At 40.6% G+C, this 26512-nt stretch overlaps 1 protein-coding gene across 1 annotated transcript in view; it reads right to left on the bottom strand.

Moving 5' to 3' along the window:
• The window catches only part of magi1b (membrane associated guanylate kinase, WW and PDZ domain containing 1b), a gene marked incomplete at both ends in the record, with an annotated part of 165268 nt that overhangs the window by 54165 nt on the left and 84591 nt on the right, over positions 1-26512 (bottom strand). The window contains 10 exons of the mRNA XM_083908072.1: positions 1910-2566; positions 2874-3059; positions 4744-4863; positions 8410-8546; positions 9867-9924; positions 13514-13549; positions 13917-13999; positions 16391-16616; positions 21003-21248; positions 22828-22947. Coding sequence (XP_083764198.1) covers positions 1910-2566; positions 2874-3059; positions 4744-4863; positions 8410-8546; positions 9867-9924; positions 13514-13549; positions 13917-13999; positions 16391-16616; positions 21003-21248; positions 22828-22947 — 1869 coding nt within the window. The remainder of the gene's footprint in view (positions 1-1909; positions 2567-2873; positions 3060-4743; positions 4864-8409; positions 8547-9866; positions 9925-13513; positions 13550-13916; positions 14000-16390; positions 16617-21002; positions 21249-22827; positions 22948-26512) is intronic.

Below are 26512 nucleotides of genomic sequence, written 5' to 3'. Positions count from 1 at the left end.
CTGATGGCGGCGGAAGGAAGTGGATCAACAGCTCCTGTGTTGCTGTGGTGTAAAAATGCCGATCGTCGTCTCTATGGGATTTGGTGTGGGGAATGTGAGCACTTTAAAAAATGTCAGTTTCCAGTCAAAAAAACGGGTTGTTAAGAGTAAATGTTGGTGTCTAAACACAGTAGAGACTCGGGTTAGTTTGAGTCAGTGAGTGGTTTACAAAGCAAACGGTCGTCCAATGGTAAAGTTAAAGAAGTGGTTGACAAAATGGCAGCCATCTTTTTCCACCGTCGTCTCGGCAAAAGCGCTGACAAAGACTCTGTCATCGTTCAACAAACACTTCCGATATCACTTTAAGGCCGTTAATTGTCGTTCGCTCTCTCTCTCTCACTTCCCGCCACATCCTGAGGTGTTAATCCAACTTTCTCTTCACCGTAATTATGCCTCCACCTCGCCTTCTTTTTCTCTGCTGCACTCACTTTCTTTTTTTTTTTTTTATTTCTTGTTCTGCTTCCAACCGCCACTATTTACATGAATAAATAAATACGTGTGTGTCAATAAAAGAGCTCAGTGTGAGCGGGAACAGCCTGTAAGGCAGAGGCCCCATTAGTTCTTGTCAACAGCATCGGGGCAGATTCATGGGGAAAAGGTTTGTGTGTGTTTTTTTTTTTTTTTTTGCAGTACTTTCAACATATGGGCACATAAATCACAAACTGCTATTTAACTCGACACCTGTTTCTCCCGCCGCCTTCCTCCTCCTCCTCCTCATCTCCATCTGCCTTCGTTATTTACAACTAGCGCCGCTGCTTTCTGTACATTTTCAGAGCGGAGTGGAAGCGCCGGTTGCATTTGAGGAGAGCCACCTGCCGACTTTGAAGCCTGTCGCGCCGAACAGTCAGATGAATGGAATATCCGTCGGCGCCTGCTTTGTATACGCGACGCATTTCTACCGATATCGCTTTCCAACGCTGCCAACGTCGACACTGCACACGCACACACACACCTGCCAACTTTGAAGCCTTTGTTTGAAGAACAGACCGACGTTCCTTGCACTTTAGGAACCGAAGATACAAACGACAAACACGATACGGACAAAAGTATTCAGGTGTTTAAATCAGGCTTTGGGTTCTACACACTCTTAGAAATAAACCCATACACAACCCTTTCAAAACTCCTTATTCGGGAGAGGGGTTTTAAAGGGTTCTCTGGATCAAAATGGTTCTTACTGGAACCATTAATGTTACCAAGAACCCTTGAAAAACCCTTTCTTCGGGGAAAGGGTTTTTCAGAAGCAAATGGTTCCAGGTAGAACCTCAGCCCTTGTAGAAGGACCCTGAAGGACAATCCTCAGCATACCAAGACCTTTTGGACAACTTTGGGGCAACAGATTGAGGAAGGCCCTTCTCTGTCTCAACATAACTGTGTCCCCAGTGGACAAAGCAAGGACTACAAAGACATGGTATGACTTTGAGTTCAGTGTGGACGAACTTGACTGCTGCTCAATCCCATTGGGCAACCTTTGGCTCAATCGTTTCCATCGTGGTACAGTTTGGTACGGTTTGGGAGGGTCGACTGAGAACAGTACCTTTCTTGGTAGGCCAGGTGTGCGCTGTTCGGTTTGTGGCTGTCAAGACGTCTGCAGACGTTGCAGAAACACCTTGGCGCTTTCTGCCGCCCAATCAGCCGACTGTCTTGGGTCTAGCTCCACTCATACTGTATCGTACCATTACTCTGGTAACCCAAAGAAAGGGTACCAAAAACTTATAAGGCCAGTTATTTTGCTACTATTCCTACCATACTATACTGAACCCTTCCACGCGATCCCTATTGCCGCAAGGCTCAGACACCCCAACACCTTTGTCCATATAGTGTATGTATCGACACAACAGAGACGCAAAAGGACGGACTGGTCTGGACTCACCTCTCTGCACCAGCATGGTGACCTCGCTGCCTTTGGGACACTTGCTCAGCAGGTCGACCACCTGGTTGTGAGACATGCTCTGCACGTTCCTCTTGTTCACCTCCACGATGATGTCGCCCTCCTTGAGGCCGCGGCATCGCAGGTAGTCCACGATCTGCTTCACTCGCTGGCCGCCGCCGCCGGGACTGTCGGCGATGGTGAAGCCGAAGCCCTTGTCCCCTTTCTCCATGTGCACGGTGATCAGCTCCGGTTGCGTGGCGATGGACGAGGCCAGCGTGACCACGTCGCTGGGGTAGCCGTGTTGCGAGGAGGTGTCGGACGCCACCTCGCCGGTGGGGCTGTGGCCCCGCGGGAGGCCGTTGAGAGGCGGCGCGCCGTTCGCCGAGCCGTTGTTGTTGTGACCGCCGCGGCTGGACGGCGAGTCGTAGCTGTTGGTCGCCTCCTGGCCGTTGACGATGATGGGCTCTTTGTTTTCGAGGATAGCCACTGAGGTAACCAAGCTGGTGTTGGGGTCGTCGGGGTCGAAGGGCAGCGGGTAGCCGCGGCACAGCTCCAGGTTGACCATGGAGCCGATGGGGATCGACTGGAAGATCTTCACGACTTGGGCGTGGGTGTAGCCGAGCACACACGTGTCGTTGACGCTCACAATCACGTCACCTGGGAGATGGAGGTAATAGAGTTAAGCCGTCGGCAACTACTCAACAACTAAAAGATATAAATTCAACTCTATCTTAATGAGCGTTGAGCTGAATCCCGTCTTCTAACTCTGTGAATCAGTTTAATGAGGCTTCCGTGCCTCGACTTTCACATCCTGTCGCTTCAAGCTCTTAAAAAGGAACCCTTGTTAAGCTTGTGAGATAACGTTTAAACGTTACTACCTTCACTTGTCAAGTGGGAAACCATTTGTCTCAAGCATTTAAGACATCACAAAATGATTCAGACTTTTTAAAACATGGTCACTAACCCGTCTCCATCTTGCCGTCGAGGGCGGCCGGTCCGTCCAGGACCAGGCTCTTTATCTGCAGGAACTCGTCGGGTTCGTCGCCGCCGACGACGGTGAAGCCGAACCCTCTGCGACTCTTTTTCAGCTTGGTGTTGATGAACATCCCCTTCAGCTCGGAGCGGTTCCGGGTGAAGAAAGGTTTCCCTCCTGCAAACACAAATCGTATTTCAGACGACTACGACATAACAACGTTAGAGGACAAAAGTGAATTATGGAGCTTTTAGCTGCTGTTTGAGCAAAAACATCGTTCAATACGTTAATGTAGAGATTTGTCGTTTCACTTCGAGGCTCAGTAATGGTTACTGCACCTTGTTTGGTGACAGGTAAATGATGAGGACAAGTGAATAAAGAGGACAGGTGAATGAGGAGGACAAGTGAATGATGAGGACAGGTGAACGAATGAGGAGGACAGATGAATGAATGAGGAGGACAGGTGAATGAATAAGGACAAGTGAATGATGAGGACAGGTGAATGAATGAGGAGGACAGATGAATGAATGAGGAGGACAGGTGAATGAATAAGGACAAGTGAATGATGAGGACAGGTGAATGAATGAGGAGGACAGGTGAATGAATGAGGAGGACAGATGAATGCATGAGGAGCACAGGTGAATGAATGAGGACAAGTGAATGATGAGGACAGGTGAATGAATGAGGAGCACAGGTGAATGATGAGGACAGGTGAATGAATAAGGAGGACAGGTGAATGAATGAGGAGGACAGGTGAATGATGAGGACAGGTGAATGAATGAATGAGGAGGACAGGTGAATGAATGAGGACAAGTGAATAAAGAGGACAGGTGAATGAGGAGGACAGGTGAATGATGGGGACAGGTGAATGAATGAGGAGGACAGGTGAATGAATAAGGACAAGTGAATGATGAGGACAGGTGAATGAATGAGGAGGACAGGTGAATGAATGAGGACAAGTGAATAAAGAGGACAGGTGAATGAGGAGGACAGGTGAATGATGGGGACAGGTGAATGAATGAGGAGGACAGGTGAATGAATAAGGACAAGTGAATAAAGAGGACAGGTGAATAAAGAGGACAGGTGAATAAAGAGGACAGGTGAATGGATGAGGACATGCAAATGATGAGGACAGGCGAATGAAGAGGACAGGTGACTAAAGAGGACATGCGAATGATGAGGACAAGTGAATGAGGAGGACAGGTGAATTAAGAGGACAGGTGAATGGATGAGGACATGCGAATGATGAGGACAAGTGAATGAGGAGGACAGATGAATGAGGACAGGTGAATGACGAGGACAGGAGGACAGGTGGACGGACAGGATTAAGAAGTGAGTCGTGAGAGGACGAGACGAGAAAGACAAGAGAGAAAAGAAAGATGTGCGAGTGCGAGCGATAAAATCAAGAGATCGATGAGAAGAAGAAGAAGAAGAAGAAGAAGAAGAAGAAGAAGAAGAAGAAGAAGAAGAAGAAGAAGAAGAAGAAGAAGAAGGCTGACAGAGTAAGAGAGAATGAGAGGGAGAGACAGTTCATTCTGTCCTGGCTGCACTAATTAGACAAGCTGCTGTGTGTGTGTGTGTGTGTGTGTGTGTGTGTGTGTGTGTGTGTGTGTGTGTGTGTGTGTGTGTGTGTGTGTGTGTGTGTGTGTGTGTGACGAGTGAAATCAGGCCATTATTTGATCCAGAAATTGGGTGGAAAAGAAAGAAATTACAGAGAAAGAGATGATTCTGTGAGTGGCCACTGGAAACACTTGTTTTGCTATTTGTGATGGTGTTGTTTTGAGCTACAGGGCCACCGTAGTCAGGTGAGACAACACAACGGACACAGTATTTTTCAGTGTCTCAGGTGTAGTAAACGTACGTTTCTGTCCCATGGCGTTGGGCACCGGGGGGCCGGTCTGAGGGTCCCTGTACGTCTCCTGGTGGTTGGCAGCGTAGCTGGCCAGAGGAGCTCCGGCCATGGTGGAGTCCTCGATCCATTCTGCAACAACAAGAAACAGCCACATGTTCTCTGGACGGGACGCAAACAGGTGACCCTTTGTATGTGGGACTAAAGAGGGACTAAAGAGGGAGTAAAGAGGGACTAAAGGGACTAAACAGGGATTAAAGAGGGTCTAAAGAGGGAGTAAAGAGGGAGTAAAGAGGGACTAAAGAGGGACAAAGAGGGAGTAAAGAGGGATTAAAGGGACTAAACAGGGATTAAAGAGGGTCTAAAGAGGGACTAGAGAGAGTCTAGAAAGGGTCTAAAGAGGGACTAAAGAGAGTCTAGAAAGGGTCTAAAGAGGAACTAAAGAGGAACTAAAGAGGAACTAAAGAGGAACTAAAGAGGGTCTTAAGAGGGACTAAAAGGGAGTAAAGAAGGAGTAAAGAGGGAGTAAAGAGGGACTAAAGGACTAAAGAAGGACTAAAGAAGGACTAAAGATGGTCTAAAGAGGGAGTATAGAGGGACTAAAGAGGGTCTATAGAGGGACTAAAGAAGGACTAAAGAGGGTCTAAAGAAGGACTAAAGAGGGTCTATAGGGGGACTAAAGGACTAAAGAAGGACTAAAGAGGGTCTAAAAAAGGACTAAAGAGGGTCTAAAGAGGGACTAAAGGACTAAAGAAGGACTAAAGAGGGTCTAAAAAAGGACTAAAGGACTAAAGAAGGACTAAAGAGGGTCTAAAGAGGGACTAGAGAGGGTCTAAAGAAGGACGAAAAATGGTCTAAAGAGGGTCTAGAGAGGGTCTAAAAGGGTCTAAAGAGGGATAAATGTGCAGAAGTCCAACTCCAGTCTGACTAAGTGTATACATGCAGGAGCAATCAGACTATGAATTGATCATTATCCAGGTAGGTTAGTCCGACTAAGGCTAGCTTGTTCTTATTTGGGCTAACATGTTTGTATGACATTAAGAAACCTGAATTATTATCTTAGTCTGACTAAAATTGGACTTTAAACACTGATTGGCTCATAAAGGCACACTTTCTTTGAATACTGGGACTACCAATTTTGTCTTTTTGAGAATTGGGGGGGGGGGGGGGGGGGGTCGAGGGCTTCCAGTGGATTTATCCGATATCTCGTGCTTCAAAGTCGTGTTTTTCACTCTGCCTTTCAGAAAAAAATCCACTCCGCCTTAACGTCACCATGGAGACGAAGCGAAAGCAGCGTTTTAATTTTCACGAGGAACGACGTGTTCGACTGTGAACGGGTCGTATAAATTTTCATGGATCGCTTTTACGCCGTTAAATATAACATTTGCTCATAGCGGCCGCCGCCGTCACCGTCGTCGTCACCGTCTCCCCCCTCTCTCTCTTTGATTAATCGCCTTGTTACGGCGTCACGGCGTCGATCGGAGCACAACCTTCATTAATATTCTTCACAGAACACAACAGAACCGCGCGGCGCAATCGATGCAGAGGTGAAACGAACGGGCTGAAAACGCCGCTTGATATTGGTATCGAGCGGTTCTGTTTTTTGTGAAGAGAGACTAAGCTCTCGGACGCCGAGTCAAGTCGGCGGGTAAATCGAGGGGGGAATCCAATGATTTCTGCTGACTGAGCAGAAGGCGGAGCGCGATAAGGCCCGAGTTCCCACGCGAGCTCGGCGTTTAACAATTAATCTCTCTGCGGGACGTCGTCCGTGTGATTGCGCGAGGGTCACGAGAGACACAGCGGAGGCTGGAAAAAAGCCGACTTTTGTTGGCGGGCGACCTTTGGTCCAGCACAACGTTCGGTGCGAGAGGGAGAATTAAGCGAGGGTGGGGATTCTTGTTTTTGTTTTTCTGGCGCTGGGAACGTTAGCACGCTAACGACGGTTAACGGCGCTAACGTTTCCGTGACGACTGACCGTAAAAAGACGCGCGTGACGTCATGTTTACGTGCCGCGGCACCGGAGTCTAGACCCCCGTTTACTAACGCGCTAACGTTGATGCTGTTACCGCACGCTAACACGTGTCGTGTTTCCATCACGACTGACCGGAAAAAGACGCGCGTGACGTCATGTTTGCGTGCCGCGGCACCGGAGTCTAGACCCCCGTTTACCAGTTAGCCGCGTTAGCTCCTTTAGCGCCATTAGCGTGCCTACGGTCGAACCGGAGCGATCTGTTTATTAAACGCAAAGAGCAAGCGCTAACAAAAAACCGGCGTACGTGTGCCTCTGTTTTTAACAAATCGGGAGTCACGCAAACATGACGTCACGCGCGTCTTTTTCCCGGTCAGTCGCCATGGAAACGCGCCGCGCGTTAACGTTGATGCTGTTAACGCACACGCTAACACGTGTCGTGTTTCCATCACGACTGACCGGAAAAAAGGACGCGCGTGGCGGCATGTTGACGTGCCGCGGCACCGGAGTCTAGGCCCCCGTTTACCGGTTAGCTACGTTAGCGCCTTTAGCGCGCCTACGGTCGAACCGCATCTGTGTGGCTCTGTTTAGTTTAAGTTTAGCGTTACTTTACAAACGAATTTTAACAAATCGGGATTCACGTAAACATGACATCACACACGTCTTTTTCCCGGTCAGTCGCGGCGTGCGTTAACATTGACGCCGTTAACGCACGTCAACGCATGACCCGTTTCCACCTCATGTTTACGTGCCACGGCACCAGAGTCCAAGCACTGTTTACCAGTTAGCTCCGTTAGCTCCTTAGCGCTGGTTAGTGCCTACAGTTGAACCGGAGCAGTTTAGCGTTACTTTAGAGATTCATTTTAACAAATCGGGAGTCACGTAAACATGACGTCACACGTCTTTTTTCCCGGTCAGTCGTCATGGAAACGCGTCATGCGTTTAACGTTGACGGCGGCGGTTAGCGGCGATTATGCTGCGTTCCATTTTTCCATCAGAAGTAGTTAAGTCGGAAGTGGGACGTTCACTAAAGTTTCAGTTAACTAGAGAAGTCGGAAAACTCACGGATGCGGAACTTTAACCGTTAGCCGTCAACAACGCTAACAGCGTAAGTGTACGACTGATTTAATGCGAAACAAATGCGATAAAAGTGTCATCAATGGTTAGCAGCCTCTTTAGAATCCTATGTCGTGGTTGGTGAGGTTGCTCCAGAATGCTAACGCTAATCGCTGCATTTGTAACATATGTTACAGACATTTAAACTAAGAGTCAAATGAAAAGGTTTCTGTTTAAATTCAAGGTCGAGTTTTCCCACAAGAAGTGAAAGAAAACGCTCCGTCATTAGTTTCAAGTGTCGCAAATTAGCCGGCGCCGGTCTTGGCGGGAAAAAAACAACTCACCTGTTTTTTCTCCTTGAGAAAAAAAAAAGCTCTCAAGTCATTACCGTCGACAAGTGTCTGAACGTAACGGGAAGGGGAAGAAAAAAAACCGACCCAGAAATTAACTTGAAAAAAGGGTCTGCACGTCACAGCCCGCAAATAATAGTTATGCCTTTATGGAAGAGCACTTAGCAAATCATAACGCAGCAGCAGCAGCAGCAGCAGCAGAAATCGAGTCATAGGCAAACACACACACACAGACTCAGACTCACATACATGAGAAGAAGAAATAAAGAGAATGACGCCCTTGGCGAGGGCTGGTGAACAAACCTCGGATGTAGCGCTCACCTTCTGGTGGCTGCTGGCTCTGGGGCTGAGGCGGCGCCGGCGGCTGCTGCTGATCCAGCTGCCGGCGCTTCTTGGCCTCCAGCACTGGATGCTCGTACTGGGTCTTCCTGTTGATATGACTGTGGGGAGAAGAGGATGATGATGAGGAGGAGGGTGAGGATGAGGAGCAGCGAGAGCACAGATACAAAGAAACGCACCCACAAAAGTGAGGATGGAAGGGGGAAAAAAGAAGGTAAATAAGAAGAAGCCGGAGGGAGAAAGAGGAGCAGGGAGGAGAGGGAGGGAGGACCCAGAGGAGATAACAGAGACATCAATACACAAACATTCATCCATGGACGTCCTGACAGAGTCAAATTAATCACTTTCTGTTTGACGGCTTCATTCAGAGAAACCTGAAAAATCCCCAATGTATACAGCAAATAACTGAAATTGTATGTATATATGTATATATATAGCTAAAAGAGCTAAACGCTAAAAAAAAAAGAAGCTAAAATAGCTTGAAAAAGAATCTAAAAAAGCTAAAAGCTAATAAATATAATATATATGACAATATATATGTATATATAGCTAAATGCTAATAAAATAGCTAAAAAAGCTAAACACTAATAAAATAGCTAAAATAGCTTAAAAAGAATCTAAAATAGCTAAAAGGTAATAAATATAATATATATATGACAATATTTCTATAAATATAGCTAAATGCTAATAAAATAGCTAAAAGCTACTAAAAAAGCTAAAATAGCTAAACGCTAATAAAAAAGCTAAAATAGCTAAAAAAAGAAGCTAAAATAGCTAAAGGCTAATACATTTCTAAAAAAACAAAAATAGCTAAACGCTAATAAATATAATATATATGTCACTATATATACACATCTAAAACAGCTATACGCTAATAAAATAGCTAAAAGAGCTAAAATAGCTAAAAGCTAATAAAGGAGCTAAAATAGCTAAAAGCTAATGAAAAAGCTAACATTTCAAAAAAAAAAAGCTAAAATAGCTAAAAGCTAATACATTTCTGAAAAAAGCTAAAATAGCTAAAAGCTAATAAAAATAGCTAAATGCTAATAACCTGCTAAAAAAAAAAAAAAAAAAGCTAAAATAGCTAAAAGCTAATAAAATAGCGAAAAAAAATCTAAAATAGAAACCAGAGACAAACAGAAGATTTAAGGCAGTCAGTGCTGCTTTGAACAACATCTAAAATGCATGAAGTGCATTCATATTAATGCCGAGGCGCAGGTTCATCACATGATTTCACGCTGCGGCGATGATGACACAAACAAAATGGCCTCCGTTTGAGGCGTTCAAGGCCCTTGTGACTGTGACTGTGTGTCTCACAGTAGAACAGCAGCAGCTTTAATTGATGCTAAAAGTGAGAGAATTCTCTCTGTTTTGTTTTTGTCTCTGGAAATATTTAATCATCGTCCTGGAGCGACACTTACTCAACGTAGTAGACCCCGTACACTGGATCGTCTATTTTCTCCCATCCTGGTGGAAGCTCTGCAGAGGAAAAAATAGAATAAAGAGAAGAGAGTGTGAGGATTTAACCTTTAGTAATTATTGGTTTGATCCATTAGTGTGACTATTTGTTATTTTATTAAAAAAAGACAAAGAAAACCGTAAAATGTTCAATGATTCCAAGAATAAAAGCTAAACTTTCTTCCTCCAATGACTGCATTGATTGGTCAGTCAAAGAAACTGAAAATGTTCCTTGAATGCATCTCAAAGCTGCTCCTCTAAACGCTACACGCTGTAGGATACCATAAAAACGTGAGGATTTACCAGGTGTCATTGAATGCATCTCGTATCCGTCATAGCTCGGCTAGCTCAGGGAGACATTTACCTAAATATCAACTTCACTTCTTTCTTGGACCAAATTCAAGCACTTTCAATGACCCGTGTCTATTTAGGGAGCAATTTTCAAAAACTTTCAAGGGCCTTGAACCTTTTTCAAGGCATTCAAGGACCCATGAACATCGATGGCAGGAGTCACTTGCCTAAATATCAACTTCACGTCTTTCTTACACCAAATTCAAGCACTTTCAATGACTACTGTCTTTTAAGGGCAATTTTCAAAAACTTTCAAGGGCCTTGAACTTTTTTCAAGGATTTCAAGGACCCATGAACATCGATGACAGGAGACATTTGCCTAAATATCAACTTCACTTCTTTCCTGCACAAAATTCAAGCACTTTCAATGACCCATGTCTTTTAAGGGCAATTTTCCAAAAAATTCAAGGGCCTTGAACTTTTTTCAAGGATTTCAAGGACCCACGAACATCAATGGCAGGAGACATTTGCCTAAATATCAACTTTACTTCTTTCTTGCACAAAATTCAAGCACTTTCAATGACCCATGTCTATTTAGGAAGCAATTTTCAAAAACTTTCTTCAAGGATTTCAATGACCTTGAACTTTTTTCAAGGATTTCAAGGACCCATGACCATCGATGGCATGTGTCATTTGCCTAAATATTAACTTCACTTCTTTCCTGCACAAAATTCAAGCACTTTCAATGACCCATGTCTATTTAGGAAGCAATTTTCAAAAACTTTCTTCAAGGATTTCAATGACCTTGAACTTTTTTCAAGGATTTCAAGGACCCATGAACATCGATGGCAGGGGACATTTGCCCAAATATCAACTTCACTTCTTTCCTGCACAAAATTCAAGCACTTTCAATGACCCATGTCGATTTAGGGCACTATCTGGGCATGTCTTTGAAGGGTCTTGAACTTTCAAGGACCCGTGGAAACCCTACGATCTACGACAGGACGGTGAAAACGCGGCGGGCGTTTATCACTTTCCCCGTTCACAACTCATTTAAAAATAACGGCAGGATTATGTAAATTTAGTCATCAGTGGTTACCACAAGTTTCCACCGGAGTAAATTAGAGAAGAAGTGAGTGTCGTTAACGGCGAGCGGGAAATGTTATCACCGCTCATAAGTGCTAATGATAACTCATCAGGTGTGTGTGTGTGTGTGTGTGTGTGTGTGTGTGTTCATCAGCTGCTTCCTCATGGATGTAAATGATAACATTTGTGGTCCTGAATGAATGAATGAGTCACTCAGACACGACACTTTACCCTCATTATCATAAATAAAGCCTCGTCTCACTCTGACTGTGTCTCTGTGACTCCAACGATAGAAAATACAGAATGTACGTCAGGTAAAATGCAATTTAACCCATGCTTATTTTAACCATAAAAGGGCCAATTCTTTCAGAATTACTTTTCAAAATATGTTAGTTATTTACGGTTCACTGAAAACACTGTAGTTGTACATGAACACCTTGCGCGTTAAATTGTGTAATTTGAGCAGTATAAAACATGTTTAAAGTCACATTCGCTTGGTGGCGACAAAAACGCAGATGTGCCGGCTTCCTGCAACGGCGCGAGTCAAATTACCGTAATAACCACACGTTGGCTTTAACGTGCAACTTCTCAGCTTTGAGAAATCGTTGGAAATATTACGCGATTACGGTGATGCAAAGTGGCAAAAACGCGTTATCTGCGATACATTTGAAGGTTCAAAACTTATTTTAGCTTAAAAAAGCTAAAATAGCTAAAAGCTAATAAAATGCTAAAAAAAAAGCTAAAAAAGCTCAATGCTAATAAAATAGCTAAAAAAAATTAAAAAATATCTTTAAAAAAAACAAGCTAAAATAGCTAAAAGCGAATACAATATCTAAAATGGCTAAACGCTAATAAAATAGTTAAAAAAGAAGATAAAATAGCTCAAAGCTAATACATTGCTTAAAAAGCTAAAATAGCTCAAAGCTAATAAATATAATGTATATGTATACATATATATATATATATAGCTAAAAGCTAATACATTGCTTAAAAAAAGCTAAAATAGCTCAAAACTAATAAATATAATGTATACGTCTATATGTGTATACATAAATATATATATATAAATAGCTAAATGCTAATAAAATAGCTAAAATAGCTAAAAGCTAATAAATTTGTTGAATTTGTTGAAGTCAGACAGACTTGTGATTGATTTCTCCTGAGTAAACTCAACTCCTCCTCCTCCTCCTCCTCCTCCTTTGAAGTTAATCACATTTCTTTGCTCACCTGTATTGGACTCTGCTGATCGATAATTATCGAGCTGTTTTATGACTCGTGTGATCTGATCTGATGATGTGAACGCGACAGCAGCAGCAGCAGCAGCTGCGTAACCTGGTTTTTCTCTGCGTTATTGACTTCTTTTGTTTGCTGCAGGCGTCAGTTCGTCTGCTTACCTGCTGTAAAGACGCAAAAACACTCATATTTCACCCTTTTTCCAACACGTTAAAGTGATTTCAGGGTTTTTCTAAAGGTCAAAAGTCGACTCGTGAAGCTTTTCCGCTGTCCTCGCCTGTGATTACCTTGCGTTTGTACTCGAATTACATCAAATAATAATTTGACATTTTTCCTCTTAAAGCCACATTAGAAGAGAGTAATATATCATTATTAGATCTATAACGTGACATGAGACTTAGATTTTGGATATTGTCATTGATAAACCATCAGATTTGCTATATTAAATAGGTGAAATACACAAAAAATGATTATATATAATAACACTAACAGCAATTATTTATATTATTGATTAAATTTAGATTATTATGTTATATATTATATTATAATAAAAGAGATATCGCTCAGGCCTGAAGAGTTATTAGGGTTATTAGTGAATGACCATGGGAATAACACACAACTCCTTATATGGACATCCTGTGTGTGTGAGTGTGTTTATACATTTACACATCTTCATCTTCTTATGTTGTTGTTGAATCAAAGTTATGATTAATAATTTAATTAATTAATCAATTAATCAAAATAGTATATTTATATATATATATATATGTATATATATATATATATATATATATATATATATACATATATATATATATATATAAAATTCATCTTTCATGGATGTGAATCCACAGAAAATTTAATTTTTAACTTTTTTGGGGGAAGTTGGTGAAAAAGAGACAAAAAACCTGATATATATACATATATTTATATTTTTCTGACATTGTTAATAAAGTAAAAGAGTAAAAGAGTATTATAAAAAAAAAGATAAGGTTCTTACCAAGGTCATTGTCCAGCTCCTCTGTGTGGACGCCCTCTGCTCAGGAGACACAGAACAGGCCTGAGAGTCAGTACAGTGCAATGACACCAGGAGGCCACTAGGTGGCAAGAGTTAACCAAGTCATGGATTCAACCTCGAGTCACAATCCATGTTAACACACACATTTAAAGGGCTTTTGGGGTCTAAGACCTGGTTCTGATGGTTAAAGTTAATATAAGGGGCTAAGAATGTATTATATTAATGATGGTCCTCACTATGGATGAAGCACAAACGTGTGTGTGGGACGTACACTACGACGTCAGGTGGTGCGACTTTACTCATGTTAGTCAAAAAGTGACGAGGTGACCGTTTTAGAGGATATTAAGCATAAACGTGGTATAATCCTGCTCTGGCCGGGACGTACCATCATCTTCACATTCTTCCAGGGGTTTCTGAGGTTTGTCCAGGACACGAGGGTCAATCCAGGAAGTGGTTTTTGTGTTGTGGCTAAAACAGAGAATACAAGAATAATATTAATAATAATAATAATATTACCTGGAGTTATAGTGACAATATATAGATATATAGATATGTATATATATATAAATACATAACTTTGCTTAACAGTAGTTTGGTTTAATGTGAATTATTTGACATGAAAACACAGTTGCGTAATAAAAACACTAAAAACAACTGAAAAACCACTGAAAACAGACATATTTCATTTCATAATTAAAAAATAATAATATTTATCCAGAGTAACATGTTTTATTAATGCACGTCATTTTTTAAAAATGTTAGCTAAATGTTTTCCTAACATTACAGCACTTTTTTGTTGTTGTTGCAATTTTTGGTAACAATGAATAATTCATCTTGAGTAGTTTTTTCACGTTATTAACATCTCGCATCATTAGCGACATATTTGTACCATTAGTTTATTCGTTCCCTCTTTCATTACATTCATATTTGTACACGTTTTGTGCAAAATCTAGATATAAACGGTCGTGGTTTTTGGACAAAATAATCTACAACTCTGCAGCGAGACAAAATTAAAAAAGGCTAAGCTAAGGCTAGTTAGCCAAACTGTGGCCTGTAAGCTAAGCTAGCATAAAATATACGTCGTGAACTGACCACTCGTTAAAAACAAACGTTAAAATGTAAGAACAGGCTGCTTCAGCTAAAGAAGTCGAGCTAGCACTTGCTGTATGAAGTGAGCTAGCATGAGGACGGATGTGAATCAACAATAAAAAAAAACAGGCTGCAGCTAAAGTTGGCCAAGCTAGCACGTGTGAGGTAAGCTAACGCAAGTATATACCGGAGTACGTGAACTGACCAAATTTCCTGTAAAACAAAAGCTAACAGACTACAGCTAAAGTTAGCCAAGCTAGCACCAATAATAAGGTGATTTACAAGCGAAAAGTTGGATTTTCTGTGTGTTAAAAATTTGAGTTTTTACACATTTATTAGAAATAGCGACCTTTAACATCAGCGAGACACAAGTAAAATCTATCTGCGAGTGTTTAACGTGTATATTTTCACCAAAACATGCAAAAATTTAGTAGTTTTTTTGTCTGTAGACAGTAGATTTAATTAATATTAGGCAGTAACTATAGAAACATCACATTTCATAATGTGAAGTAGTGACCTTTTGTCATCTTTAAAGCAACAGAAACTGAATAAACTACTCATCAGTATGTTTTTATAAGTGTAAAATCTCTTTAAAATCAACATTATTTACTTTACGTGGCCTTGGAACAAGTGGTACTTTAGTCGAGGGCCTCACTTTCCCAAATAGGAGCATTTTAAAAGTGGATCTTCATATAAAGAGCTTTGAGGAAAAATAACGTACGCAAAAATTTACAAAACTAAACACATTTATTAGCAATAGTGACCTTTAACATAGTCATGATGTAAGTAAAAATCCATCTGTGAGTGTTTAACGTGTATATTTTCACCAAAAAAGGTCAAAATGTAGTTGTTTTTGTCTCTTTATGTCTTGGAAACTTCTTTTGTCATCTTTAAAGCAACATTTAGCAGGGGATTAGTAGCAGAAACTGAATAAACTACTCATTAGTGTGTTTTTATACGTGTAAAATCACTTCAAAATGTGCTTAACGTGGCGTTGGAGTAAGTAGTACCTTAGTCAAGGACCTCACTTTCCCAAATATTAGTGGATCTCCATATAAAGATCTTTGAGGAAAGATGAGGTCCACTCTTAGAAATTAATGTGCCGAGTAGAACCATAAAAGGTTCTTCGGCTTGTCCTCAGGAGAACCCTTTTGGAGGGTTCCACCAAGAACCCTTTTAAAACCCTTTATTTAGGAAAGTGGTTTTAAAGGGGTTCTCTGGATCAAAATGGTTCTTACTGGAACCAAAATGATGCTTGGTGAAAGTAAAAAGGCTAAGCTAAGGCTAGTTAGCCAAACTGTGGCCTGTAAACTACGCTAGCATAAAATATACGTCGTGAACTGACCACTCATTGAAAACAAATGTTAAAATGTATGAATAGGCTGCTTGCTATATGAAGTAAGCTAGCATGAGGACGGATGTGAATCAACAAACAGGCTGCAGCTAAAGTTGGCCAAGCTAGCACATGCGAGGTAAGCTAACAGGCCAAATTTACAGTAAAACAAAAGCTAACAGACTACAGCTAAAGTTAGCCAAGCTAGCACCAATAACAAGGTGATTTACAAGAGAATTTACAAGTAAGAACCGTTTTTTGGATCAAAATGGTTCTTAGTGGAACCATTAGTGTCACCAAGAACCCTTAAAAAAAACTTTTTTTCGGGAAAAGGGTTTTTCAGAACCAGGAAGAACATCAGCCCTTGTAGAAGAACCCTTTTGGAACCCTTATTTCTAAGAGCGTAGAGCATCTTTTGAACGGTCGTATATACTCACTCTATAAAGTAGACCTCCCCGTTCTCGGTGTAGGCCATCTCCCAGTTGTCCGGCAGAGTTCCCAGCGGGTCCTCTGGGGGAGGATGGCTCAGGTGAGGGTGAGTCTGCTGTGTGCTCTCCGTGGTGGCCGTTGGCGAGGGGGTCGTCCCGGCGTAGGACGGTTCACTCCGGCGGGGGATGTAGGGACGCGCCGAGTGATGGAGCTCGTCTAATTCACTGGAGTCTCCTGCAGGAGGAGGAGGTGGAGGAAACAAACACAGCTTGGCGTTAAGAACATCCGAGCATGTTGGGCATCGAGGCGTTCAGGAACAAACAGAAGCTGCGACGACCGTTTGGCGCCGCGGGAGGTGAAAGGTCTGACACGGCAGAAATAACCCCCGATGACGTGGTTTTATGACAATAATCCCAGAGAAACTATGATGTATTCATTCAAAAAGATCAGAATCGGCACAAAAGAGCAATTAGATCTGCACAAAAAACTAAGAATAGTTAAAAAACAGAGGGATAAACACTTCCATAAAGCAGTGAATGATACAAATGGGACAATATGTGATTTTATTTGTGGTGAATTTCCATTAATGGGATAAAAATCACTGGAGAAAATGTAAAAAAGGAATTTTATTCATTTAAAAATCTACTTTTTCCACTTAAATTAAACTATTTATGTGTTAGTGACAGTACATTTTTATAAATGTCATTTTTTTAATGTTAGCAACCACTTTTCCTAGCATGACAACACTGTGTAACAATTTTAAGTAACAAGCAGTAACGTTCTTATCGTTTTGCTACTTTTAAAAACGTCATTTGTTACGTTATTAACGTGTTACGTCAACAGCAACGTCTTTGTAACATCACTTTCAGTCACATTTGTGCACATTTTGCGGAATAATCGACACATATGAACGAAAAGACAGTAGATTATGAATCTAAAAATCTAAAAATCTACTGTATAAATGCACGTTTTAGTAGTTTTATCATGAATTGCAAATCCACAAAGTTTCAGAAACTAAATTTTTACATCAACATTTCACCAAAATAAGCTTTTTTTACCTCAGTTTTAACATGAAAAACAGATCCATTTGATCCTGAACTGATTTTCACAGACGTTTGACTTCAGCTCAGGCCGTTCACACCTCACACACACACACACACACACACACACACACACTGTGACCCCTGAGGTGCTACAGCATCACCTCCACTTCCTGTCGTCTCACTTTCACACTCACACACTGGAAATAAACAACTTTTGGCAGAAACGGCTTCAAACATCCCACTGACACACACACACACACACACACACACACACACACACACACACACACACACACACAAAGAAGCATAAACTATGACACACAACTCAATTTATCGAGGATTTTATCCCAACAGCGAATATTAAAACAGTATTTTATGCAAATTTATGACAACAAAAGCACAATTCTGTCTTTAAACATCACCGACTCCAGCTCTTCATCCTTATATTTACTTAAAAGTTGTATTTTCTATATTCTTTCTTTGTTTTAATTCATCCGTTTCGACCAAAGGGGTCAGGGGTCAATCGAGTCCAATTCAATCCAATCCAACTTTATTTATAAAGCACTTTACGAACAAAGCAACAGCAGCCGATATCCTGATTAAACATTAACATATTATATAAATTAAATAAAAGTCTTAATAAACACTGACAGAGTCATAAACTCCACACGTGCAGAGGAGACTCCGCCGCTCACAGCCAGGTGGCACTGTTGCACATGGTTCTGCACACATGGATACAGGCAGACGTAGTCGAACCCCGAAAACACAGACTCACCAATCAAAGACGCTCTTGTTCTCTCTCTCTCTCTCTTCACCTCCTTTGTGCTCGTTCTTCTACTTTCTCATTATTCTGACCTTATCCTCCTTCACAGGACAAAAACAACTCTCCTTCACCTCCTTTACCTCCTTCTCTCTCTCTCTCTCTCTCTCTCCAGTCCTTCTCAGTGTTGCCCACTTCCTTCACCCTCTCCAGGACGGCCACGCCCCCTTTTTCCCCTTTCATTTCCTGCCTCCTCGTCTCCACTTCCATCTCCTCCCACTTCATCCATCTCCTCTCAAGTTCTTCCTTTTTCCACTTTTCCTCGTCTTCTCAGGCTGCCTGTACTGAGTGTGTGTGTGTGTGTGTGTGTGTGTGTGTGTGTGTTCTTTTACTTGCGGCATACTGAGGACCAGTGAGGGTTTTTAACCAACAATGTGAGGTCATTTTTACAGAGTGAGGACATTTTGGCCGGTCCTCACTTTGTTTTCATTGAAATAACTTCCTTAGGTTGCTATAACATGCTATACTCAATTTGTCAAAAAAAAAAAAAAAAAAAAAATGTGGACGACATAGTATAGTATGACGTTTTTGTCAAATTTTGGACCAAAATTTTTTGGTCAAATTTTGGACAAAATTGTTTTGGTCAAATTTTGGACCAAACATTTTCGGTCAAATTTTGGACCAAAACTTTTCGGTCAAATTTTGGACCAAAAATTTTCGGTCAAAAATGTTTTCGACTTTTAGACGACAGAATAGTATGACTTTTTTGTCAAATTTTGGACCAAAAATTTTTGGTCAATTTTTATTTTATATATTTTATGGTACTGCAACCAGTAGTTCTTTGTAGATGTCATTCATGAAGTAGATATTTGTAATTGTGTTGATTTATAAAGTGGAAAATGCTGGTCCTCACTTTGTCAGCAACCCAGTCCTCAGTATGCAGCAAGTACAAGAATGTGTGTGTGTGTGTGTGTGTGTGTGTGTGTGTGTCCACAGCAGCTTAGGAATCACGTGAGTCTGCAGAAAAGGTCACATGACGGCTGTCCCTCACTTACCCACCAGTGAATTCTTACATAAATTCTTACACAAAACAACAACGAGAACAAGGAAAGTGATGTGATAATTATTTTAAACTGAAATGCTATAATATTTAATATTGTATTTACTGTGTTTTTCTGTATAAATGAGCCGAGTTAATAAGTTAATAAGTCACGACGAGCAGCTGTTTGTGGACAGACTTTATCACTGAGGCAGAAAAGACTCCACTCTCACGTGTGTTTCTGCAAAGCTGTCAATCAAAAACTGGCCCCGCCTTTCAGACAGTTCCTCCAATCATCACGCAGGAGCCCAGTGCCCGCCCACTGCTCCACTGACCTCGACAAACTACCACTAAGACAAACCAAGAAAACTATCACCCAAACTACTGCAAAACAGCTACTAAAAAACAAAACTACTAACAAACTACTACTAACAAACTACGACTACTAAAATTCTACAAAAACTACTACAAAACAGCTACTAAACAAAACTACGAGTAACAACTACTAAAAACATACTACCAAAACTACTTCTTAAACTATTACTAAACTACTACAAAACCTACTATCAAAACTACTACTAAACTACTATCAAATCTACTAACTACTACTAAACTATGACCAAAACTACTATCAAAACTTTTACTAAACTACAACCAAAACTTTTACTAAACAATTAACAAAACTACTAAACCTACTACCATAACTACTACTAAACTACTATCAAAACGTTTACTAAACTATTACCAAAACTACTACTAAACTACTAAACCTACTACCAAAACTACTACTAAACCACTAAACTATTACCAAACTACTACCAAAACTACTACTAAACTACTAAACTATTACCAAACTACTACCAAAACTACTACTAAACCACTAAACTATTACCAAACTACTACCTAAACTACAATCAAAACTACTACCAAACTTCTACCAAAACTACTACTAAACCTATGACCAAAACTACTACTAAATTACTGTCAAAACTACAAATAAACTACTATTAAACTTTTACCAAAACTACTACTAAACTATTATCAAAACTATTACTAAACTACTATCAACACAAAGAAGAGTCCACAAAAAGTTTTAAAAAGTTAATTCTACTGCACAGAAATACACCATCTCCAACCACCCTTGCTCTACTGCTGTATACACACAAACGCTCCCTCAGTCAGGCCTGATAGTTTTGCTCGACGAACACAGCCAAACGTTGCGTACTGCAGCTTTAAAGTGAGACGACTGAAAACACAAAGAAGCGTCGTCGAAAAGTTTAAAACAGTGAATTCTACTGCGCAGAAAAACACTTCCTGTCTCCGCCCCTCCACCCTTGCTCTACTGCTGTATACACACAAACGCTCCCTCAGTCAGGTCTGATAGTTTTGCTCGACGAACCCAGCCAAACGTTGCGTACTGCAGCTTTAAAGTGAGACGACTGAAAACACAAAGAAGCGTCCACGAAGAGTTTAAAACAGTGAATTCTACGGCGCAGAAACACTTGAAAAACACTTCCTGTCTCCGCCCATCCACCCTTGCTCTACTGCTGTATACACACAAACGCTCCCTCAGTCAGTGCTGATAGTTTTGCATGACGTGACGGAGACGCAGCAAACAAATAACGCTACACAATTCTGTTGCTGAAGACCAAACAGAGGCAGAATAATAACAACATGAACACAGCCAAACGTTGCGTACTGCAGCTTTAAAGTGTCTCCATGCTCCAGTGTTGGACACTCCCGGTCCTCCCCGTCCCCTCCGTCCCCTCCGTCCTCACCTGTAAAGCTGCTGTTCATGTCAGGGAGGTCCTCGTCGTCCTCCTGGTGGTGGTTGCCAGGTCCTATCCCAGCATTGTGCATGTCATTGTAGGACTTGGAGCGTCGTCGGGGGGTGGAGTGCTGCGAGCCCGGCAGGCTTCCACTGAGCCCGTCTGACAGTGGGGCATCACCGCCGCTACCGCTCCTGCTAATCACTTTCCCACCGGGGGGCTGCACCGGCGGCTTGGGCGTCCCATAATAGTTACCTAGGCAACGAAGGAGGAGGAGGAGGAGGAGGAGGAGGAAGGCACAAAGAGGAGAGGGATTAAGAAAACAAATAAAATAAATTAAGGAAGATAAAGGAAGGGCATTTTAGAGGAGGAGGACGACAAGTGGGGAGGGGTCAGTGTGTGTGTGTGTGTGTGTGTGTGTGTGTGTGTGTGTGTGTGTGTGTGTGTGTGTGTGTGTGTGTGTGTGGGTGTGTGTGTGTGTGTGTGTGTGTGTGTGTGTGTGTGTGAGGGGGTTTGGTCACAGCCTTTGTATGCAAATAGCTGAGCTGGATTTATCTGATAGACTGTGAAGCTATTTCTCTTTGGTCAAAACAATGTACATTTACATACATATATATGTGTATATGTATATACATACATATATGCATGTATGCATGTGTATATTTATACATACATACATACATGCATATATGCATATATATATGGATACACATACACCTACATACATGCATACATGCATATATGTATATATATATATACATACATACATATACACATATATACACATACATACATGCATATATGTATGTATATACATATACACATATATACATACATGCATATATGTATGTATATACATATACACATATATACATACATGCATATATGTATATACATATATATATATATATATATATTACATTACCAAAACTACTTCTAAAACTATTACTAAACTACTATCAAAACTACTTCTAAAACTTTTACTAAACTACTATCAAAACTTTTACTAAACTACTACCAAAACTACTACTAAAATACAATCAAAACTACTACTAAACTACTATTAAAACATTTACTGAACTACTATCAAAACTACCATCAAAACTTTTACTAAACTACTACCAAAACTACTACTAAACTACAATCAAAACTACTACTAAACTACTATTAAAACATTTACTGAACTACTATCAAAACTACCATCAAAACTTTTACTAAACTACTACCAAAACTACTATCAAAAATACTACTAAACTACTATCAAAACGTTAACTAAACTATTATCAAAACTACTATCAAAAATACCATCAACACTTTTACTAAACTACTATCAAAACTACTTCCAAACTTTTATCTAAAACTACTATCAAAACTCTTACTAAACTACTTCCAAACTACCACCAAAACTACTACAAAAGTATTGTCTGTGTATCGACACCAGAGACAATTACAGAAACAGAAAGAACAGATTTGGACGAGTTGAATCAAAGAAATTGTAGCACGAAATGCTACAAAACGCAGCGTAGTCGCAATTTTACAGGAAACGTCTTGATGTAAAACGTTAAGCTAACTGAAGCTCATTTAAGTTGTCGGAGTAGAAAGATGCAAAGTTGAGTAAAAAAAAATGTGCGCAATGCGACAGCTGCACATCGTAAAACTAGCGGAAAGAGGAAGCGAGCGAAGAGAAAAGTCGACGAGAATGTTCCACGGATCAAGGATAATGTGAACTTTGCTCTAAAATATCTTTAAAGTAGCTCATTATCCTGCGTAAAAAAGGGCAAAATAAGACGGCCTATAGAACCGGTGCCAACAAATACTTTAAACGCGTACGTACCTTCATATGTTCCGACCTCCAACAAGTTCCCGCTGTCCTTCAACTCCTGGAACGCCGCCTCAGACAGGAAGTTGTAGTCCACGCCGCTGACTTCTCCTTCACGTGGAGCTCGGGTTGTACCTGAAACACGTCGGAACAGACGAGGATCAGTTTAAATACATCACAGATGAAGGTTTTCTTTCTTTTTATTGTCTCGTTAGGACTGTTTGGTGATAATCTATCGACATTCTGAGGACGCAGACGTCCGACCGGCGTCTTCTAACGGTCATGTTCTCGAAATTGAACAATACGATGACGACGGGACAGTAAACAATGCAACGTTGCATCAAATGTTGAAGGATAAACATCAATGTTTTTTCCACATCCTTGATTGATACTGCAAATTTCCCAGAAACTTTCCATGATATTGGGAATTTAAGAGATTTGGGCAAATTGGAAGCTCTTCCCTTGCTTTTAAGGGAATTAACAGGAGTTTTTGCAACACTAGGAACTCCAATACCAATAAAGTACAACATTCTTGAGTCAAATTCCTATTCCGAATATATATTTTTGCCGTGTTTTTTGCCAAGGAATATTACAAAAATGACAAAAATCCCATGGTGCATCACCGTAACAAATGTTACAAAACAAAACGTCATATTCTCGCACTAAATCTGAGTTAAAGGTTCATCTTTTGTTGCCTCGCCACTTCGTTTTAGGTCCACCTGCATCTCTAAGGCCTTAATCCAAAACAGAAACCAATATTGTTCATTCTTTCTGTAGGTGGCGCTGTAACGCTGCCGTATAAATACACCAAAATTGCAGAAAACAACGTAGATTATGAGTACAAAGCTAGTGAGGTGTAAGTGTGGATTTCCAAAAGTTGCTAACTAGTAGTTTACATGAGCGCACAAGGGATAGCATTTGGCGTTTTATGATCTTTTCACTCCCTTTCCGGAAATTGCGTTTAAAAAAAACAAAAAACACTACCACTTCCATGCAGGAAAAAAGCCAATAAACTCATTCTCATGTCTACGAGGTCTTCGTTTCCTCTAAATCTGAAAAACAATCACGTCTAGTAGACGTTGCTACCGTTCTACTGCCACCCGGTGGCCAAACACCAGCACTGCAACCGCATACTCTCAACGAGCGGCATGAATAAAAATCAATACTCTGACACGAAATGAGATGATTTCTCACATAATTTACTGTATTTCGCTGATACTTTGAAAACGTAAAGGTAAATAAGACGGGGGGGGGGGTTAGGGTTAGCATTTCATTCATTCATCGATTCATTCATTCTCCATGGAGAGCTGTAGTGGAGAGAGAGTATTCACACAACTGAAGACCATTTAATATTGATCGATCAAAAAATCCATGACGGTAAGAGCGTCTCAGACTCTAACAGAGAAGACGACGATGATGATGATGATGATGAGGGTTTGTTTGTTTGTTTGTTTGTTTGTGCTTCCTCCTCCTCTCCGCTCACACGGGGGGGTAAAGTGTGAAGTGTGGTCGTAGCACCTCAGTGGGATTCTAACATATGCTTGCAGGCGGGTGTTTGTGTGTCGTCTGGCAGCACGACGGTGAGATTCTACCATTTGTCTTAAATGGTTGTTGACAGTTGGCCAACGTTCTCTTGTCTCAAAACAAAAAGTATCTCGGAATGACTTGAAATTTACCATCATAATAGTCTGCATCGCCCTGAACAAGGATCTGTTGAAAATATTTGCAAACCTCTTAAGGAATAATTTTTATGAATTTTTGAAAATCAGGAAATTATCCATTTGCCCTGATGCACTTTGACAGTGAGCTGACTTTCTTCAAAAAAAAAAAAGTATCTCGGAATGACTTGAAATTTACCATCATAATAGTCTGCATCGCCCTGAACAAGGATCTGTTGAAAATATTTGCAAACCTCTTAAGGAATAATTTTAATGAATTTTTGAAATTTTTGAAATTATCCATTTGCTCTGATGCACTTTGACAGTGAGCTGACTTTCTTCAAAAAAAAGAAAAGTATCTCGGAATGACTTGAAATTTACCATCATAATAGTCGGCATCGCCCTGAACAAGGATCTGTTGAAAATATTTGCAAACCTCTTAAGGAATAATTTTAATGAATTTTTGAAAATCAGGAAATGATCCATTTGCCCTGATGCACTTTGACAGTGAGCTGAGTTTCTTCTCGAAAACAAAAAGTATCTCAGAATGACTTGAAATTAACCTTAATAATAGTCGGCATCACCCTGAACAAGGATCAGTTGAAATTTTTTGCTTATCTCTTAAGGAATAATTTAAATGAATTTTTCAAAACCAGGAAATGATCCATTTGCCCTGATGCACTTTGACAGTGAGCTGACTTTAGTCTCGAAAAAAAAAAGATTCTCGGAATGACTTGAAATTTACCATCATAATAGTCGGCATCGCCCTGAACAAGGATCTGTTGAAAATATTTGCAAACCTCTTAAGGAATAATTTTAATGAATTTTTGAAAATCAGGAAATGATCCATTTGCCCTGATGCACTTTGACAGTGAGCTGACTTTAGTCTCGAAAAAAAAAAGATTCTCGGAATAACTTGAAATTTACCATCATAATAGTCGGCATCGCCCTGAACAAGGATCTGTTGAAAATATTTGCAAACCTCTTAAGGAATAATTTTAATGAATTTTTGAAATTTTTGAAATGATCCATTTGCTCTGATGCACTTTGACAGTGAGCTGACTTTCTTCAAAAAAACAAAAAGTATCTCGGAATGACTTGAAATTTAGCATCATAATAGTCGGCATCGCCCTGAACAAGGATCTGTTGGAAATATTTGCAAACCTCTTAAGGAATAATTTTAATGAATTTTTTGAAATTCATGAAATGATCCATTTGCCCTGATGCACTTTGACACTGAGCTGACTTTAGTCTCGAAAAAAAAAAGATTCTCGGAATAACTTGAAATTTACCATCATAATAGTCTGCATCGCCCTGAACAAGGATCCGTTGAAAATATTTGCAAACCTCTTAAGGAATAATTTTTAGGAATTTTTGAAAATCAGGAAATTATCCATTAGCCCTGATGCACTTTGACAGTGAGCTGACTTTCTTCAAAAAAAAAAAAAGTATCTCGGAATGACTTGAAATTTAGCATCATAATAGTCGGCATCGCCCTGAACAAGGATCTGTTGAAAAAATTTGCAAATCTCTTAAGAAATAATTTTTATGAATTTTTGAAATTCATGAAATTATCTCGGAATGACTTGAAATTTACCATCATAATAGAACAAAAAAGAAGAAAAACATATTGTCCAGGGAAAGTTATTTTACTTTCTGTGTTTAAAGGCCCCCGCAGCTTCTTCCTCATCTTTAGCTCGTTCTTTCCGTGCAGAATCTGTTCGGCGACGGCAGAGAAACTTTCTTTATTTCTTGCTCTTGGCTTTCACCCGTTCTCTTCATCTACCTGTCTCATCTTCAGCGGGTTGGTAAGCAATTAGCTGGTAAAAATAGATGTGAGGGGACACGGGGAGAGGCTCCCACTGCAGCCACATTCACTGACAATGGTGATAAATCACAGACGTGAGGACTTTACTAAGGCCAGCGTATATTTCACACACTCACACACACACACACACTCGAAGAGAGGCTACACTGAATTAAAACTTCTCAGTTTAATCATAGAAATTACAAAGTCACAGAGTCTATTGACAGTGACGCCC

Source organism: Microchirus variegatus, assembly GCF_963457635.1.
Source record: "Microchirus variegatus genome assembly, chromosome: 21".
Taxonomy (NCBI): Eukaryota; Metazoa; Chordata; class Actinopteri; order Pleuronectiformes; family Soleidae; genus Microchirus; species Microchirus variegatus.
The sequence above is the reverse complement of the archived record's forward strand: the minus strand, read 5'-3'. Positions and strand labels throughout refer to the sequence as shown.